General features: G+C 53.8%; 1 protein-coding gene across 1 annotated transcript; it reads left to right on the forward strand.

Annotated features, from left to right (window-relative positions):
• The first annotated feature begins 791 nt into the window (after window positions 1-791).
• Window positions 792-15,619, forward strand: PGD (phosphogluconate dehydrogenase). Its single transcript, XM_084274765.1, has 13 exons — window positions 792-867; window positions 1,721-1,796; window positions 2,260-2,439; window positions 2,573-2,638; window positions 4,375-4,493; window positions 6,131-6,200; window positions 6,556-6,690; window positions 7,454-7,643; window positions 10,903-11,033; window positions 11,225-11,358; window positions 11,517-11,616; window positions 14,227-14,349; window positions 14,833-15,619. Exons 1-13 carry the CDS (start codon window positions 860-862, stop codon window positions 14,950-14,952), a joined length of 1,452 nt encoding a protein of 483 aa, XP_084130891.1. The 5' UTR covers window positions 792-859; the 3' UTR covers window positions 14,953-15,619.
• The last annotated feature ends 2,035 nt before the right edge of the window (window positions 15,620-17,654 follow it).

The following is a 17,654-nucleotide window of genomic DNA, read 5'->3' on the forward strand; positions in this document are numbered from 1 at the left end:
TTGGGTACTTCCTAGATTTGCCTCGGGGATAATCCAGGGGAGGGGCAGTGCTGCCAGTGCGGAACTGGCTTAGCCGGGGTCACCGTTAAAAACGTGAAATCAAACCTCCAAAACCCAACAGGGGGAGCAAAGGGCACCGGCTCTGTGGACAGAAGTGTCCGGGACTCCCCGGCCTTGTTCTCGTCCGGGTCTGGAAGCGGAGTCCCGGTGAGGGCCGGGGGCAGGGCCCGCACCCCCGGGGCCGCCTCTCGCTGCCAGGCGCCTCCCAGCCGGGCAAACCGCTTCCCGCGGGCTGCGGCTGCCGGCGACCGCCGCCTGACACCCCGTCACTGCGGCCGAGCCGCTGGTCCTTGTTTCCCCGAGCGACCCGTTCTCTTCCCGGTCGCTCCTCCCACGGCCCCTGTACCGCGTCCCGCCCTCCGGCTGCCCCCGAGCTGGCGGCTCCCCCCAGCTCTGCCCAAACCCCGGCACCCACAAAGGCGAAGCGCGGGATGGGGCAGCCGCGGCGCCAACGATGCCCGGCGGGGCCCTGCCCCGCTGAACCGAGCAGCCGGGGGCAGCCCGGACACCGCCCCCGCCCCACAGACCGGCGCGGCCAGCCCCGCCCCGCCCCGCCCCGCCCACAGCCGCTCCCGCCGAGCGCTCGGTCCCTGGGAGGGGCGGGCGCCAGGCCCATCGGCCCATGGGCAGGGGGCGGGGCTCGCCGCAAGGGCCAATGGCCGAGCCCCGCCCCGCCCGCGCGGCTGGGGCCGACCCGGCGTTGGCCACAGGCTGATCCGCAGAGACGCCGCTGCCTCCGCCGCCCTGACCGCCTCTCGCTGCCGCTCCGCTGCCCTCAGCGCCGCTCCGCGCCGCCGCCATGGCCCAGTGAGTGCGAGCGGGGACTCGGGCGGGCCGCGGGACAGCTGTCCCGGGGGTGGGGGCAGCGCCGAAGCCGGCCCGTGGCGGTGCGAGAGCGGGGCTGCCCCTCTCGCGGGAGAGGCCTCACCGCCCCACAGCTCTGCTGGGGAGAGCCGGGGCCCTTCCAGCCTCTGCCGGTGGGGGAGCCGGCCCGGCCCGCGTTGTGCCCGGCGGGGAGGCGGGGATGGGCCGCTGGGGCTTCTCGCTGGTTCTGAGGGGCTGGCGGGGAGAAGCGGCCGCCCGGCTCAGCAGAAGGCGGGAGCAGCCGGGCCCGGAGCCGTGGCGAGCAGCAGGAGGCTCGTCCCGACCCGGGAGCAGACGCGGGCTGGGCTGGGCTGGGCTGGGCTGTGCGGCCTCCAGCAGAACATCCATTTCCCACTTCCCTTCGCTCACCCCAAACCTGGGCCCGTTCGCCTCGCCGCGGCGGGGAAAGAGAGAAGATGCTGTGGGTTCGGACGTGACGTTGTGGCGCGGCAGCAGCTGTGAGGCGCGGGGCTGCGAGGGGGCCGGGAGGCCTTAGAGCCGCTCGCCTCGCTCCCCGCCTCCCAGCTCGGCTTCTGCAGAGCTCGGTGGGACGAGCTGTGCCTTGGGATGAGACCTTGGTGACCTGAGCCGTGCTGCGTGCTGCTCTCTGCTCTGCTGGGCTGACGGAGCCGCAGGGGTTTCCCGCTGGAACAGCGCACGGAGCCAGCTCAGAGCGCAGCAGCATCCGAGGGGCGAGCTGGCTGAGCGGGTGACAGGAGCCAGGGGACGGGTGGGTGCTGGTGCTCCAGCCCTGCCGATGAGGCTCAGATGGTGTTCTTCCTCTTCCCTGTTGCAGAGCTGACATTGCTTTGATCGGACTGGCCGTGATGGGCCAGAACCTTATTCTGAACATGGACGACCATGGCTTTGTGGTAAGTGGAGGGGAGGGCGTTGTTCAGCAGGGCTGACTCTAGCACCTGGGGATGGAGCTGAGCATTCCCTGTGGGTCGTGGTTGGGATTTTTTCCTCATATTTGTGATGGTTGTTTCCTCCTTTTAGTCACGACCTAGGCTGCCCTTTGTCCTGTTTCCAGGGAAAAGCAGGAGTGTGTGCCTGTGCTCAGCTTGTTGCCTGTGCTCAGCTTGTCGCCTGTGTGTGCTCAGCTCATCACTTGGGACCTGGGACTCTTTCCTGAAGCTTGCTCTGGCCTTGACCATTAACCACAGGTCTCCAAGGCACTTGCAAAGACATTCTGGAGTCTCATCCTTTCTGATTGTCTTTAGGGAGTGTGGAAGTGGGAGAGCACGTGCTGCTGAATTTTGCTTATGTAATTCGTAGCCTGAGCTAAAGTACCTCTTGTTGGCAGTTTATTAACATGTTTTCTTGCCCCTCCAGGTTTGTGCTTTTAACAGGACTGTTTCTAAAGTGGATGACTTTCTGGCCAATGAGGCCAAGGGAACCAAAGTGATCGGTGCTCACAGCCTGGAGGAGATGGTCTCTAAGCTGAAGAAGCCCCGGCGCATTATCTTGCTGGTGAAGGCTGGCAGTGCAGTGGATGACTTCATCAACAAATTGGTGAGGCAAACGTTCTTACTACCTGTGACTTCTTGGTGTCTTTTGGAGAAGTTTCCTCTGGAAAACCTCGGGTTTCCATTAACAAGGGTTTGACCCTGTGGAGAAAACCAAAAGGCTGGTTTGCTTTTGACAGGTTCCGCTGCTGGAGACTGGAGACATCATCATCGACGGTGGGAATTCCGAGTACAGAGACACAACGGTGAGCCTGTTCTCTACCTGAAATGGATGGAAGAAACATGCATTAGCCTTCCTCCTCTGACCATCAGAATAGTCAGTCAGGAATGCACCACGTCCCCTTTGCTCAGTTCTGCCTTCCCTGAGCGATCTCTGCAAAGCTCCATCAGCCCATTACGTAGCAGTTGGTACAGTAGTTAAGGACTGTTGTATGAGTTTAGTTTATTAGCAGTTGGCCAAATCATCTAAGGATGGCCCTATTCACATCTTTTAAAGAGCAAAGGCCTTTAGAAAACTTCATGTTACAGTCTTACAGCTTTCAGGGAGATCAGAATATCTAAGGTTATTTCTAGATTGCTTCTTGTATCTGAATCCTGTGTAGCCCTGGGAAACCCAGTAAGGCAGAACTGCTGGTTTGGCTGTCGTGGAAGCACCACAGTTAAGGTTTTTCAAACCCAAAGGAATAAAAAAGCCTGTGTGTGAGCAGGCTGTCACTGTAGGAGTTATTCTGGCACGCCTGGGATGCTTACAGGAAAATATTGGTGCATCTCATTTTTAGAAGGGATGCTAGTGCTTTGTGCTTTGGCATCATTATATTGGATAAGTGAGTCATAGAACCCCAGGCTGGTTTGGATGGGAAGGGACCTCAAAGCATATCCTAGTTCCACCCTCTGCTGTGGGCTGGGACACCCTTCACCAGCCCAGGGTGCCCAAAGCCACATCCAACCCAGCCTTGAGCACATCCATGGAGGAGGTTGGCTGTGGAAGTTGGAGTAAAAACCAGGTGCTCAATGAGGATCAATATTTTGGGCCATTGCAGCTCCCCCTCTGAGCAGGAGAAGCACAAGCTTCGATCCTGAGGGAATTGGTTCCCTTACATTGTCCATGCTTGTACCTTCTCTCCACAGTGAGCTCAGCAGCTCAGCCTTGGGCCTAATCTGCCTCCCACACACCTTTGCACACAGTGTGTATCACCTGAAACTTACTTCTGAGCCTTTTGCAGCCTCACCACTGCTGCTTCTGTCTGGTGCTGCATTTCTGTCTTTTCTCAGCTTGTTTCTCTTGCAAAGGGAAGTTCCTGACATTGGCTTTGGTGTACGTACAGGCTTTCTCTGAGGCTGTCTTCTAGCATGTCCAGAGCAGAATCACAAACCTAATTTTAGGTCTGGATTTCACAGAATCACAAGGTTGGAAAAGACCTTTAAAGATCAAATCCAACCATTCCCATCCTAAGCTAAACCACATCCCTGAGCACCTCTTGTCCCTTTTTTTAAACACACCCAGGGAAGGTGACTCAGCCCCTCCCTGGGCAGCCTGTGCCACAGCCCCACAACTCTGCCAGGGAAGAACTTTTCCTTCCCAGCTGAGCTGACCCTGCCCTGGGGCAGCTTGAGCCCATTGCCCCTTGTCCCATCTCCTGTCCCCTGGCTGAAGAGACCATCGCCCACCTCTCTGCACCCTCCTGGCAGGGCAGGGGAGGTGGGGAGAAGGTCTCCCCTCAGCCTCCTCTTCTCCAGGCTCAACACCCCCAGCTCCCTCAGCTGCTTCTCAGAGGATTTGCCCTCCAGCCCCTTCCCCAGCCTGGTTGCCCTTCTCTGGACTCGCTCCAGGACCTCAATGTCCTTCTGATGGTGAGGAGCCCAGAACTGGACCCAGCACTCGAGGTGCAGCCTCACCGATGCCTCACTGATTTCTAACCTTTGTTTGTAAAGCTCTGGCTTTGAAAGAAATGAAATAACACTGCTCTGCTCTTTGTTCCAGAGGCGCTGTAAGGAGCTGCAGGGAAAGGGCATCTTGTTTGTAGGAAGCGGTGTCAGTGGTGGGGAGGAGGGGGCCAGATACGGTCCGTCGCTCATGCCAGGAGGAGCCAAAGAAGCCTGGTAAGCACCAGCTACTCTGTTCTCCTTCAGAACTTCTGCAACAATTGTCTTTGTTAGCACTGAGAGCTGAGGGAGGGAGAAGGAGGAGGGTGTGGGTGTGGAGAGAGGGAACAAGATATGTTGCTGTCTTACTTCCTCAAGGCTGGCGATTTCCCAACCGAGCTGAGGTCACGGGGCAGCGCTGAGCAGGGATGGGCAGCACGAAGCCAGGTCTTTCTTCCAGGAACTCACAGGTGAAAGCAGTGCCTGCAGAAGTCAGGAGGGAGAGATGTGTGCCAGGGGAGGAAAGAATTTCACTGAAATCTTACTGAAAGATTTGAGCATACAAACAGGAGGGGAATCAGCTTGTTAAAGGGCAGAGACTGGCAGGATAAGGGGGTGGAGTGAAGCTGAAGGAAGGAAGGTTTAGATGAGATATTAGGGGGAAGTTCTTTGCAGAGAGAGTGGTGAGGGGCTGGAACAGGCTGCCCAGAGAGGGAGTGGGTGCCCCATCCTTGGGGGTGTTCAAGGCCAGGTTGGATGGGGCCCTGGGCAACCTTGTGTAGCTCCAGGCCTGGAGGTTGGTGTCCCTGCCTGTGGCAGGGGGTTGGAACTCTGTGATCCTTGGGGTCCCTTCCAACCCATGCCATTCTATGATTCTGAAAGTACTGTTATTGATTATGGTTTTTCTTTTGGGGCCCTATGCCCTTAGCATGCTGTTATCCATGGAACAGGCAGACATCCCTCCAGTGCCACACATTATAAAAGGCTGCTCTGCAGCTGGGCACTGCTGTCCCTGGAAAGGGCCCTACAGCAGTGCTGGAGTCAGACCTCCCCCTGGCTGCACATTTTATGGAGGGAAGAGGCATGCCTGGGCTTGGCTGGAGCCTGGGCATCCCCAGAGTCCCTGTCTGTGTGCGTTCCATACCAGTGTTGGCATGTTCAGGTTTGACAGCACAAAGCCAGGCAGAGCTCAGCAGCCATTTGCTGGCTGATCACCTCTGTGCTGTAACCAGCTCAGGAAACGCAGCTCCTGTTTGCCACCCTTACCTGGGCTTTGTCCCCCAACCCCTCTCCCAGCTCCCCATGTGCTCCTTGCCCAGCACGGCTTCAGTTTGCTCCAGACTGGGCATTCTGTAGTGCTGTCCCAGTCTGAGGGATGTACTAGGCAGCCCGGCAATGAGAATACTCCTAATCACTGCAGTAATGCAGATCAGGATGCCCTGACATGCAGGTGTGGGGTGTCCTCCCTCCTTTCCCTCTCCTCCTCCAGATCACCCTGAACATTTCTTGTGGCTACAGCACAGCACAGGATTTCCCTTCAGCTCTGCCACCCATCCTCTCTGGCTGTGAGCTTGTGTCACAGCCTGTCTCTACTTCCCCATTTCTAGACCAGAGAAGATAGTATCTGGTGTTGCCTGCGCAGTGCTGTAAGGGTGACATGGGCTGTCCCCTTTCCTAGCAAGCAGCATCTGGTTCTGGGGAGCATGGACATTCTCTCTGGCCTTGCTGTGTGGTACCAGCACAGCCTCACCCCACACCTTCCTCACCACCTGTTGGCAGGTGACAGAACGATGCATCATACCCATGGATTGGGGTTCTTAACTTTCCCTGTGGTGCTTGTGTCCTCTGCTGAGGGTTGTTATTTCTCCCCACAGGCCCCACATCAAGCCCATATTTCAAAGCATTGCTGCTAAAGTGGGATCTGGGGAGCCTTGCTGTGACTGGGTAAATATTTATCTGGTGGTGTCCTCAACTTGTGGTTAGATCAGCACTTTGGCACTCTGGTTGCTGAAGCTCATGTGTGTTTGTCCTTAATAAAACCAGTGGGTGGGGTTTTGGGTTGGTTGTGTTCAACTCAAACCCACCCTCTCTGGAACCTTTCCCCATAGGATGGAAGGAGTTTCATGGGTGGGTCCTGCTGGGGGTGGGGAGAGGGCTGAATGGATCTGTGACCCACAGTGTTTTCAGTTAGCACTGGGCTTCCTTCCTTCCTTTAGGCAGAAGAAAGCCATGGGCAGGTCTTACGCTGGAGGTGGCGGCAGCGCGGTTGCTGACGGCGTTGATTGATGTTTCCTGACAGGTAGGAGATGAGGGCGCTGGACACTTTGTGAAGATGGTGCACAATGGGATTGAGTATGGAGACATGCAGCTCATCTGTGAGGCCTACCACCTGATGAAAGATGTGGTGGGCATGGAGCATGACGAGATGTCAAAGGTGACCTGTGGTTTCTCATGCCTTCCCCTCCTTGAGCCGCGCTGGCTGGCTGCTGTTGGCAGCTGGGCTTGGGTGAAGCACAGTATGGAAATGAAGGGAATTTTCCTGACATGTCTTCTGCTGGGGGCAGTGCACGATATTCCTCAGCCTCCAATGAGGCAGAGAGCAGCAAACAGGTAGGAGCTGCCAGCACTGCCCCATTCTACAGTTGATTGCTCCCCAGGAAACACCTTCAGGTGTAGGGATGCAAATTACCTTGCTTGGAGAAAGCTGGTAGAACACTGAGCAGGAAGGAGAACCTTGCAGGGACACTGCTGAAGCAGGTTGACAGGCACAGTGTGTCTTGAAAGAGTGGTTGTGTTTGCAGCCCTCAGTGCCTGTGATGAGAGGCAGCAGGACAGGCCGTGCCTCTGCCCTCCTGGTTTGGGATGGGTGCTCTGGGCTGTGCCCCTTCCCATGCAGGGCTCCTTGTGGTGGCCTTATGGCAGTGAGGAGACCCCCGGTAGGTGTGCCAGGGGCATTGAGGAGACCCCCTGGTAGGTGTTCCAAGGGCATTGAGGAGACCCCCTGGCAGGTGTGCCAGGGGCAGTGAGGAGACCCCTGGTAGTTGTGCCAAGGTGCCTCTAACCAGTAACTGAGACCGCCTGACCCCCTCTGTATGTATAGAGGATACACATACCTGTATGTCACTGAGTTACTGGTATGTACTGCACACTGAAGTGATGTGTCTCTGGGTGTCCTGACACCTCTTCTCCTTTCACAGGTCTTTGAGGAATGGAATAAGACGGAGCTGGACTCCTTCCTGATTGAAATCACAGCCAATATTCTCAAATTCAAAGACAGTGATGGCAAATACCTCCTCCCCAAGATCAAGGACAGTGCAGGACAGAAAGGCACAGGGAAGTGGACAGCTATTTCTGCCCTGGAATATGGAGTCCCTGTCACACTCATAGGTAACTGGTTCTTCCATCTGCTCTCCTCTGTCCCATCCTGTCCTGTCCTGGGGCTTGGCTCACACAAGAGCCTCTTTCAGGTGTAGCCTGTGCAGCCTCTCTGGCACTCAGAGCTGGTTTTTCCTTTGTTTCTCAAGTGTGGGTGGTGCTGTTACTGAGCCTGTACCTGTAGGATCTTCACAGTTCTGGGGGTGACTTGGTGACAGGTGAATGCTGTGCTGGAAGTGTCATGCTAGATTGATGCAACACCTCAGTACTCCTCTGCCCCACCTGCTGCTCCAAACACCACCAGACCCTTAAAAATTAAAACCCAACAAAAAAGGAGGGGGACAAGACACCCTCCAAACCTCACTGGCTTCTTGTCTGACCACTGCTTGTAAGTCCTTAAGTGTCTCTGAAGGTGTAAGAATTCTTTTCCAGGTATCTACTTAATTCTTCTGTTTCTGTGTTTCAATATAACTCAGCTGAACCCAACGTTAGTGGGACAGAGCTGGGCTGTGTTAGGGGCTGAGGAGCACAGCTGTGTCTTTGAGGATAGCAGCAGGCTGCTGTCCTCTGGTGGCTGCTGGTCTGCCACCCTTCCAGTTGGCAGGGGTGTTTCTTAACACACTCTGGGCTGCTGCTGGTTGTGTTCCATGGCTGAGGCAGCTGCTGACCCAACAGCCAGGCTGAGATGGTGTTGGAAATATGATTTGTAGCTGCTCTGAATAACGTTGCTGAAGGAGGAGGGTTTACCTGATCACACACATACCCAATAGCTGTGTTACCTACTTCCTTATCTAACTGGGTCTCTGAAGGCAGTTGTGACACAGGAGCTGTAACAGCCTGCACTGCACTCAGTGCTCTCTTTCCACAAGTCCGATGCAGACTTTCCCCTTTAGTCAATAACATGACTCAGCAGGTCCTCTCCTCTCAGATTAGCTTCAATTTTCATGCTTTCTCTACCACTTTTTTCCTTTGCCTTGGCTAGTCAGGTCCTGTTGTACTAGAAGGTGAGGAAAGCTTTGGTAGCCTGAGAGTAGCTGCACTGATAGCAGCTACTCTGAGAAAGGTGACTCCATTCCAACAACCTAATTTTGGCAAAACAAGTTTGTAGATGGGTTTTAAGTCACTTATTTCTAGGCTTGGAACCATGTTCCTTGCTTGTGCTGTTAATATTCTCCAGTTTGGGGTTCTTGCAAAGATCAAGGGCAGAGGAGACGCTCCCTAATTAGTCCCCTGTGGTGCCAGGGGAGCGTGGTTGGGTAACGATGAGTTGATGGGGAAGTATGTGCAATAACTCTTGTGCAAACCTGGCTGTGCTGAGGGCAGTTGCTGTGTGTGGTTTGACTGTATAAGCATGACTTGCAGCCTTGTGCTTGTACAAACTGTCAGCCTGCCCTGGCTTTTCCCTGAAGGGTTTTGTTCTCCCTGTGCTTTTCCTCCCCAGCGTAGGAGGAAGTCTTTGCAGCAATGGAGAGGAGCCAGTTCTGGGTTTGATACAATCTTTTAGTCCTGCTTCAGGGAGGATCCAGAATCCTGTGAAAACTTTTTGGGAGGGGAGGGGTGATGGTGGTGTTGTTTTGTGTGGTTTGGGTTGTTTGGTTTGGGGTTTTTTGTTGTTGTTGTAATTCATGACTCACTTAAAAGGTGAAAGAAAAGTTCAGTGTGAAGGCTGTAATAAACTTAATTGCTTCCCTTTTATCAGACCCTGGAGAGGAAACCTTGGTCCCCCATTTAACAATACCTCCTTCAGTTGCAAGTCAGTACAGTGGAAACCAGCACGATTAGGAATGGACTGAGCCAGATCAAGAGATGGGCATTCAGGCTTTCTGTAGGAGCTGCAGATGCTGCTTGGCTATCTCCTTAGCCCTGGCAAATGACATTTAGTGACCTGCTTAATGAGGTTATAAAACGTTCTTGTGGGCTTCTGACTACTGGTGTTGTGAGCCTCCCAGACTGGTAACCTTTATCTCCTCTTACAAGCCAACCTGCAGATTGCTCTGTGACTTTAATTGCTCTTGTTTTGCATGTGTGCATGTGGAAGCACAGCTAATCAGTGCCAGGTGGCCTTTATACAAAAGCTTTGTCTCTTCACAGCACAATGCAGTAACTAGCAGAGTTTTCAGCCACGCCTGTCCCTAGGCTGCAGGGAAACACTGTCTGTCTTTTAAGGATAGGAGGAGATTTTAAATCCCATTCTTAAAGCCCTGGTGAAGGCTCCTCAGATTGAGTTTTCATGCAGGCGACTTGTGCCTTTTCTCTAACTTTTCCTTGGGCAGCTGTGTGGGTCAGCATGTCCCTGGTGGGTGAGCTGCCTGGGCACAGAATCCCAGAATCACAAGGTTGGAAGAGACCTTTGAAGGTCATCGAGTCCAACCATTCCCATCCTGTGCTAAACCAGATCCCTAAGTACATCATCAACCCTTTTTTTGAACACATCCAGGGAAGGTGACTCAACCCTCTCCCTGGGCAGCCTGTTCCAGCCCTGACAACTCTTTCAGTAAAACAATTTTTTCTACTATCCAATCTAAACCTGCCCTGGCCCAGCTTCATGCCATTGCCCCTTGTCCCATCTCCTGTCCCCTGGCTGAAGAGACCATCGCCCACCTCTCTGCACCCTCCTGGCAGGGCAGGGGAGGTGGGGAGAAGGTCTCCCCTCAGCCTCCTCTTCTCCAGGCTCAACACCCCCAGCTCCCTCAGCTGCTCCTCACAGGATTTGCCCTCCAGCCCCTTCCCCAGCCTGGCTGCCCTTCTCTGGACTCACTCAATGTCCTTCTGATGGTGAGGAGCCCAGAACTGGACCCAGCACTCGAGGTGCAGCCTCACCAGTGCCCAGTACAGGGACACAATCCCCTCCCCAGACCTACTGGCCACACTATTTCTGATACAAGCCAGGATGCCATTGGCCTTCCTGGCCACCTGAGCACACTGCTGGCTCACATTCAGCCTGCAGTCACCCAGCACCCCCAGGTCCTTCTCTGCCTGGCAGCTCTCCGGCCAGTCTCCCCCCAGCCTGTAGCTGCTCGGGGTTGTTCTGTCCCATGTGCAGCACTCTGCACTTGGCCTTGTTAAACCTCATCCCACTGGTCTCAGCCCATGGGTCCCTCAGGAATGCTGTTGAAATGACTCATCTCTATCCCTCTGTTCCTGTGTGACTCTCACTGTGTATGTGGGCATCGCTCAGCTGCGCTCTCACTGCCTGCCTGAGGATGAGTAACACAGATGCTGAACTTGCTAATTACCTGCCCTTAATTACCTGCCCTTTCCTACCCAAAAGGTGAAGCTGTGTTTGCCAGATGCCTGTCCTCCCTCAAGGATGAGCGAATACAGGCCAGTAAGCTGCTGGTGGGGCCTAAAAGGACACAGTTTGATGGGAACAAGAAGGCCTTTCTGGAGGACATACGCAAGGTGAGCTGCTGTGCTTGCAGAGCGCTGTCCCCGCGGCGCATCGAAGCAGCTGTGGGGCACTGAACCCCTGTGAGGAGCCCTGGGGTTCATGTCTTCTGGCAGTCAGTGCCCATGGGCTGAACAGAGCATGGGGACTGTGTGATGCCTTCAACTCAGTGGGACTCCACTGCAATGTGGATTTGGTTTTTCAGGCCCTGTACGCTTCCAAGATCATCTCCTATGCCCAAGGCTTCATGCTGCTGAGACAAGCAGCCAAAGAATTTGGCTGGACACTGAACTATGGTGGCATTGCACTGATGTGGAGAGGAGGCTGCATCATCAGAAGGTAATCAAGATGATGAGGTGACTTCAGGCTTCGTTCTGTTTGCATCTTTCTTGATGTTTGGTATTGGAGTTGGGCTGAGTCTAATTTTGGTGCTGGGACTCTGGGCCTTTGTTAGAAGCTGGGGAATTTTATTCCTGGTTTACATGTGTTCTGCCTAGTGTCTTCCTGGGAAAAATCAAAGATGCTTTTGATCGCAACCCCAAGCTCCAGAATTTGCTGTTGGATGACTTCTTTAAGACAGCTGTTGAAAACTGCCAGGTGAGTTTCCAAGGAAGGAAGAGCATTACACACAGAATCACAGGATCACAAGGTTGGAAAAGACCTTTAAGATCACCAAGTCGAACCATTCCCATCCTAAGCAAAACCATATCCCTCAGTACCTCATCTACCCTTTTTTTGAAACAATCATTTACAGTCTGAGCTTCTTGAGGCTCTTTCCCAGGAGTTACCTTCACAGGTGTATGTGGTTTGAAAAATGAAAAGCTAGAGAGCACCCTTGAAACCTGTTTATACAGTATCTTTAATTCCAAAGTTCCCTGAACAGTCTTTAAGCTCTTTGGGACTGTAGACACATAGTGTGTAGGTGTTGGAATTCATCATCTATGGCTTCAAGGTACCCTACTTTAGCAGGACATTCTGGTCTTACAGGATCAGGACAGGAAAAATCCCCTTAAGTGTAGGACACAGGGGGAAATGGGCAGCCCCTTTTCAGTGTCTGTGGGGACAGGACAAGGGGCAATGGCTGCAAGTTGGAGCACAGGGAGTTCCACAGCAACCTGGGGAAGAACTTTTCCCCAGTGAGGGTGAGGGAGCCCTGGGACAGGCTGCCCAGGGGGTGTGGAGTCTCCATCTCTGGAGAGATTCCAGCCCCGTCTGGACGCCGCCCTGTGCAATATGAGCTGGGGAGCTGCTTTGGCAGGGGGTTGGACCCCATGAGCTCTCCAGGTCCCTTCCAACCCCTGTGACCCTGTGATTCCAAAATCTGCTCCGTGGAGCTTGTATCTCTGCACACATCCTGTGGTTCCTCAGATAACTTATGCTAAACCAAATTTTATCTGCAGTGTAGTTGCAGCTGTTTGACCTGGAAGGAGAAGGTTACTGTGATGGGGCTCTACCCAGCTCCAAAGCAGAATTTGGCCAGGCACTGGGGTCATGCCTGTCCCTGAGATAATGCCTGCAAACAGCCCTTATCTCATCGGAGAGCAGGAGAGAGTGAGTTCTAAATGAGGGGGAACAAAAAGGGGCTGCATCTCTGACGTGCTGCTTTATAAATCAGCATCCAGATACATCAGCCAGCGGGACCAAGCCTTGTGTAGGGTTGCAAGGTGTATTTTTACTGTCAACCTGAAGAGAACACAGGAACAAACAGGCATGTATAGTCCTTGTGTCACGGTTCTTCTCCTTGGTGCTACCCAAGCTGCTATTACAAGCTTAAGGTTTCCATGTTACTATTAGAGAAGAGCCTTAGGCGGACACCTCCCAATTCAGAAGCAGCAAAGTGTGAGGAAAAGGTGTCTGTCTGAACATTCCCATGGCTGCCCTGTGTCCTGTGCCTTCTGGGCCCTCAGATTTTGATTGTGCAGAGTGTAATGCTCTGTTCTGTTCCCACTGTTGGCAGTAGCACCAGTAACAATGTTCCAGACCCACAGGACTATCCAAACAACAGCAGCCTGACGTGGACGGAGCTGACAGGCAGAACTAAACCCAGATTATCTGACCAACAATGTCCTGTATTCTCATTAATGAGGCTTGGAACTGGTGCTGAATCTCCCATGCAGGTTGCTCAATGAGACGTACAGCTGAGATGAGGATTATCCTCCTGTCTGCAGGATCACACTAACCTCTTCTGCCCTGGGGTGGGCTTTGTCCTGTGCTCAATTACAGGTCCTGTGAGTGCCTCTGTGTTTCCTCAGTGCATCCTGTGCTGGGCTCTGGTGTTTGGGGTGCACTGACAATGCTCATGTGAAAGAACAGTGTCCTTGCTCGAGGCTGTGGCTGGATTGTGTGTGAAGCCAGCAGTGTGCCCTGGGGGCTGAGAGAGACAATGGGATCCTGGGGGCAGCAAGAGGAGTGTGGGCAGCAGGTCACAGGAGGGGATCCTCCCCCTCTGCTCTGGTCAGGCCCCACCTGGAGTGTTGTGTCCAGTTCTGGGCTCCCTGGGATAAAAAAGACAGGGATCTCCTGGAGAGAGTCCAGAGGGGCTACGGGGATGATGAAGGGCCTGGAGCATCTCCCCTGTGAGGAAAGGCTGAGTGAGCTGGGGCTGTTCAGCCTGGAGAGAAGAAGACTAAGGGGGGACCTGATTAATGTTTATCAATATCTGAAGGATGGGATGCAGGGGGAAATGGGCAGCCCCTTTTCAGTGTCTGTGGGGACAGGACAAGGGGCAATGGCTGCAAGTTGGAGCATAGGAAGTTCCACAGCACCATGGGGAAGAACTTTTCCCCAGGGAGGGTGAGGGAGCCCTGGGACAGGCTGCCCAGGGGGTGTGGAGTCTCCATCTCTGGAGAGATTCCAGCCCCATCTGGACGCCGCCCTGTGCAATATGAGCTGGGGAGCTGCTTTGGCAGGGGGTTGGACCCCAGGAGCTCTCCAGGTCCCTTCCAACCCCTGGGATCCTGGGATTCTGTGAAGTGTGTGTCTGCACTCTTACTGTCCTGTTTAACAACTCCTTGCTTGCCTTGATTTTGGATTGACCTTGTTGGTGTGAGATGAGGAATGTGCTGCTGTGCTGCTCAGAGTTGCTCATAGACTCATGACCCAGCATGTACTGTGGCCCTGGAACTGTCCATGTGCTGCACAGGCCTCTGAACAAGCGCTCAGGAGTTTCTCTTCTCTTTCCCCTGCCCCTCCTTCCCTCTCTCCCAGGACTCCTGGCGACGAGTGATCAGTACTGGAGTAGAGATCGGCATCCCCATGCCCTGCTTCACCACAGCACTTTCTTTCTATGATGGATACAGGCACGAAGTGTTACCAGCCAATCTCATTCAGGTAGGTGCCTGAAATCAGCTACCAGATCTTCTGGCTACTTTCATATGTAAAGATCAAGGCACAGGCTGCCTAGCAGCATTGTGTTAAACCTGAAATTCCCAGCAATAAAGTGTCTGGGTAAAGAACAGCAGGGAGATTTGCTATGACTGCCCAGCATGTGTTAGTATTCCACCTGTGAGCCAAGGGTGACAATGCCTGTGACTCACAGTGCTTTATGGCAAGTGTCTCTGACCCTTTGGGTGTAGGTCAGTGCTCAGGTTTTAGATTAGTGCCTGGGGGAAATAATATCCTTGTCTTTCCACAGAACTCTTAATTACCAGGTATCAGTGACTGTTTCATGGCAGGGATTTTGCTACTACTCAGAACATCAGTTTGAATGTTACAATATTAGTCAGATCTTATTTCTAGTAGTTCCATTGTCAAGTATGAGTAGGTACAACCTCTAGCACTCATGTGACTGGTGTGTGTGTGTTCTTATTCTAGGCTCAGCGGGATTACTTTGGTGCACATACATATGAGTTGCTATCAAAGTCAGGTGTATTTATCCACACCAACTGGACAGGCCATGGAGGAAACGTGTCCTCTTCTGCCTACAACGTCTAATGGAAATATTTCCTCTAGAAGCCAACATACTGTAGATCTCAGAGATTCCTCCTAGGATACCACTTTTTACTGTACTGTGTTAGAACTTGTGTTTGGACACTTTTGTAATAACTTGTGGCTATATTTCATATATATATATCTCTCAAAGCTAAATAGATTTGCTTATAAATGCATTGAGGTGTTTTCTTTCCCCTGCTCATGGCCAAAACTGGCTATAAAATGTCTTTGTGCATGTGTCTCTTGAAGCTAAAGGAAGGAAGCTTTAAATTGGGTATTAGGGGGAAGTTCTTTGCAGAGAGAGTGGTGAGGGGCTGGAACAGGCTGCCCAGAGAGGGGGTGGGTGCCCCATCCCTGGGGGTGTTCAAGGCCAGGTTGGATGGGGCCCTGGGCAACCTTGTGTAGCTCTGTGATCCTTGGGGTCCCTTCCACCCCAAACCAGTCTAGGATTCTATGATGCTATGACAAGCAGCTGCAGTGAAGATGAGGTGTACATCCCTGCAAGGGAATAAGGAAAACTGGTGAAACACAGTGTTGATAACACATGGATGCACAAGTGTCTCAGATCCAGACTGTTCAGAACATGTAGCCTCTTGGTACCTAAAATCAGAGTGTGAATCTGCTGGGGGTTTCATCTTGATCCAGAAGCATTAAAAAAGAAAATTGGAAGCATTCCTGTGTTTGCCTTGGCTCACATCCTTTGCCAGGTGCTACAGAGCCTGGGCAAAGGTTCCTTCAGCAGCAGGGAAAAGTCCCAGGCTACACCAGCATTGGTACTGAACAGCAACACTGCTGCCTGGGGTGCTGATGACAGTCCACTGGGCTTGGGAGAGGCTCAGATGCCTGTGGAAGACAGCCAGTGCCTACAGAGACACACTGAGATAAGCAGGAGAAAGAGGATGGTTTTATTAGGAAATGTAGAGCAGACTGTCTGCTATCCCTCTGCAGTTGCTTGATATGGATCTTGTGGATTCCCCACTTCTCTCCCAAGTGCTCCTTAGGGAGGTGTCCACAAATCTGACTTACAGACAGACTGAGTGTCTGGTGCTTTGGGAGAAGCCAGAACCTGGGCACTACCTTCTGAACCACGTGTTCAAGGCAGGTTAGCCACAGGCAGCCACGAGTGGCTGTGTATTATCACACTACAGTTACCCATGGGATTTGGCTTTTAGCCTTCTCTCACCACCTCTTTTATAACAGTCCCTGAGCCAGCTCAGATCTGCCCACAGAGCCCTGTGTGTGATCCTGTAACGGCAACAAGTCAGAGCAGCGTCTCCATCCTTTACATCTGCAGCTGAGGACAGCAGCTCTCTCCAGGCAGAGTGCTCACCAGGAGCTCTGCTGCAGGCAGTGTGTGCTTCTGTGAATGAGCTGAGACATTTCACTGACAGCACCACCTCAGAAATGTCTGCTGAGTCCCTGAGATAAGAGCACAACCACCCACCCTCTGAATTCAATACTTCTGAGCCGAGGTAAAGAACAGATTTTCACATGGCTCCTTGTGGGATGGAGAAAGCATTTCATCTGCTTTCACTGATCTCCCATCCCTGCTCACTGACTCCTTTCCCCAGACATGCACAGAGAAAGGAGGAGGGGGGTTGTGTGGGACTTCCCCAATCTCTCTGAAGTGCCCTTGAGGCAGGGCAGGGTAGAGGCATGGCCCAGTGTTGTAACAGAGCTGGTCCTTCCCTGATAACTGGTAAAAGGAAACCAGAAACCTGACCCCAGGGAGGTCTTGCCCTTGCAAACGTTACTGTTTAGACAATACTTACCAGAGGAGACCTCAGACCTGGGCCAAGAGGAGATAAGCAGCCACCAACTGCACAGAAGTTGAACCTCTGCTTCAGCTCTGCTCAGGCACGTGGACAGGGAGGTGACTCGAGGCCAACCAGCTGTCAGGCAGAGAAGGACCTGGGGGTGCTGGGTGACTGCAGGCTGAACACGGGCCAGCAGTGTGGCCAGGTGGCCAGGAAGGCCAATGGCATCCTGGCCTGTTGCAGGAATGGTGGGACCAGCAGGGCAGGGATTGTGCCCCTGGACTGGGCACTGGGGAGGCTGCACCTCGAGTGCTGGGTCCAGTTCTGGGCTCCTCACCATCAGAAGGACATTGAGGTCCTGGAGTGAGTCCAGAGAAGGGCAACCAGGCTGGGGAAGGGGCTGGAGGGCAAATCCTCTGAGGGGCAGCTGAGGGAGCTGGGGGTGTTGAGCCTGGAGAAGAGGAGGCTGAGGGGAGACCTTCTCACCACCTCCCCTGCCCTGCCAGGAGGGTGCAGAGAGGTGGGGGATGGTCTCTTCAGCCAGGGGACAGGAGATGGGACAAGGGGCAATGGGCTCAAGCTGCCCCAGGGCAGGGTCAGAGCAGATGGGAGGGAAAAGTTCTTCCCTGTCAGAGCTGTGGGGCTGTGGCACAGGCTGCCCAGGGAGGGGCTGAGTCACCCCCTGGGTGTGTTTAACAGAGGGGAGATGAGGTGCTCAGGGATGTGGGTCAGCACAGGATGGGAATGGTTGGACTGGATAATCTTAGAGGTCTTTTCCAGCCCAGGACTGGAGGCAGCTCAGGACAGCCAGCACGGCTGGTCCTGCCTGAGCACCCAGCGGCTCCCTACACGGAGTGACTACCCCGGCGGGCAGGGGATGAGGATGGAGGTCACCGGCCTGGGTTTCTGCCAGGCCTCTGAGCGGCCCCCCGGTGCCGTGCTGAGCAG

The sequence above is a fragment of the Gallinula chloropus genome, assembly GCF_964237585.1.
Source record: "Gallinula chloropus genome assembly, chromosome: 23".
Lineage (NCBI taxonomy): Eukaryota > Metazoa > Chordata > Aves > Gruiformes > Rallidae > Gallinula > Gallinula chloropus.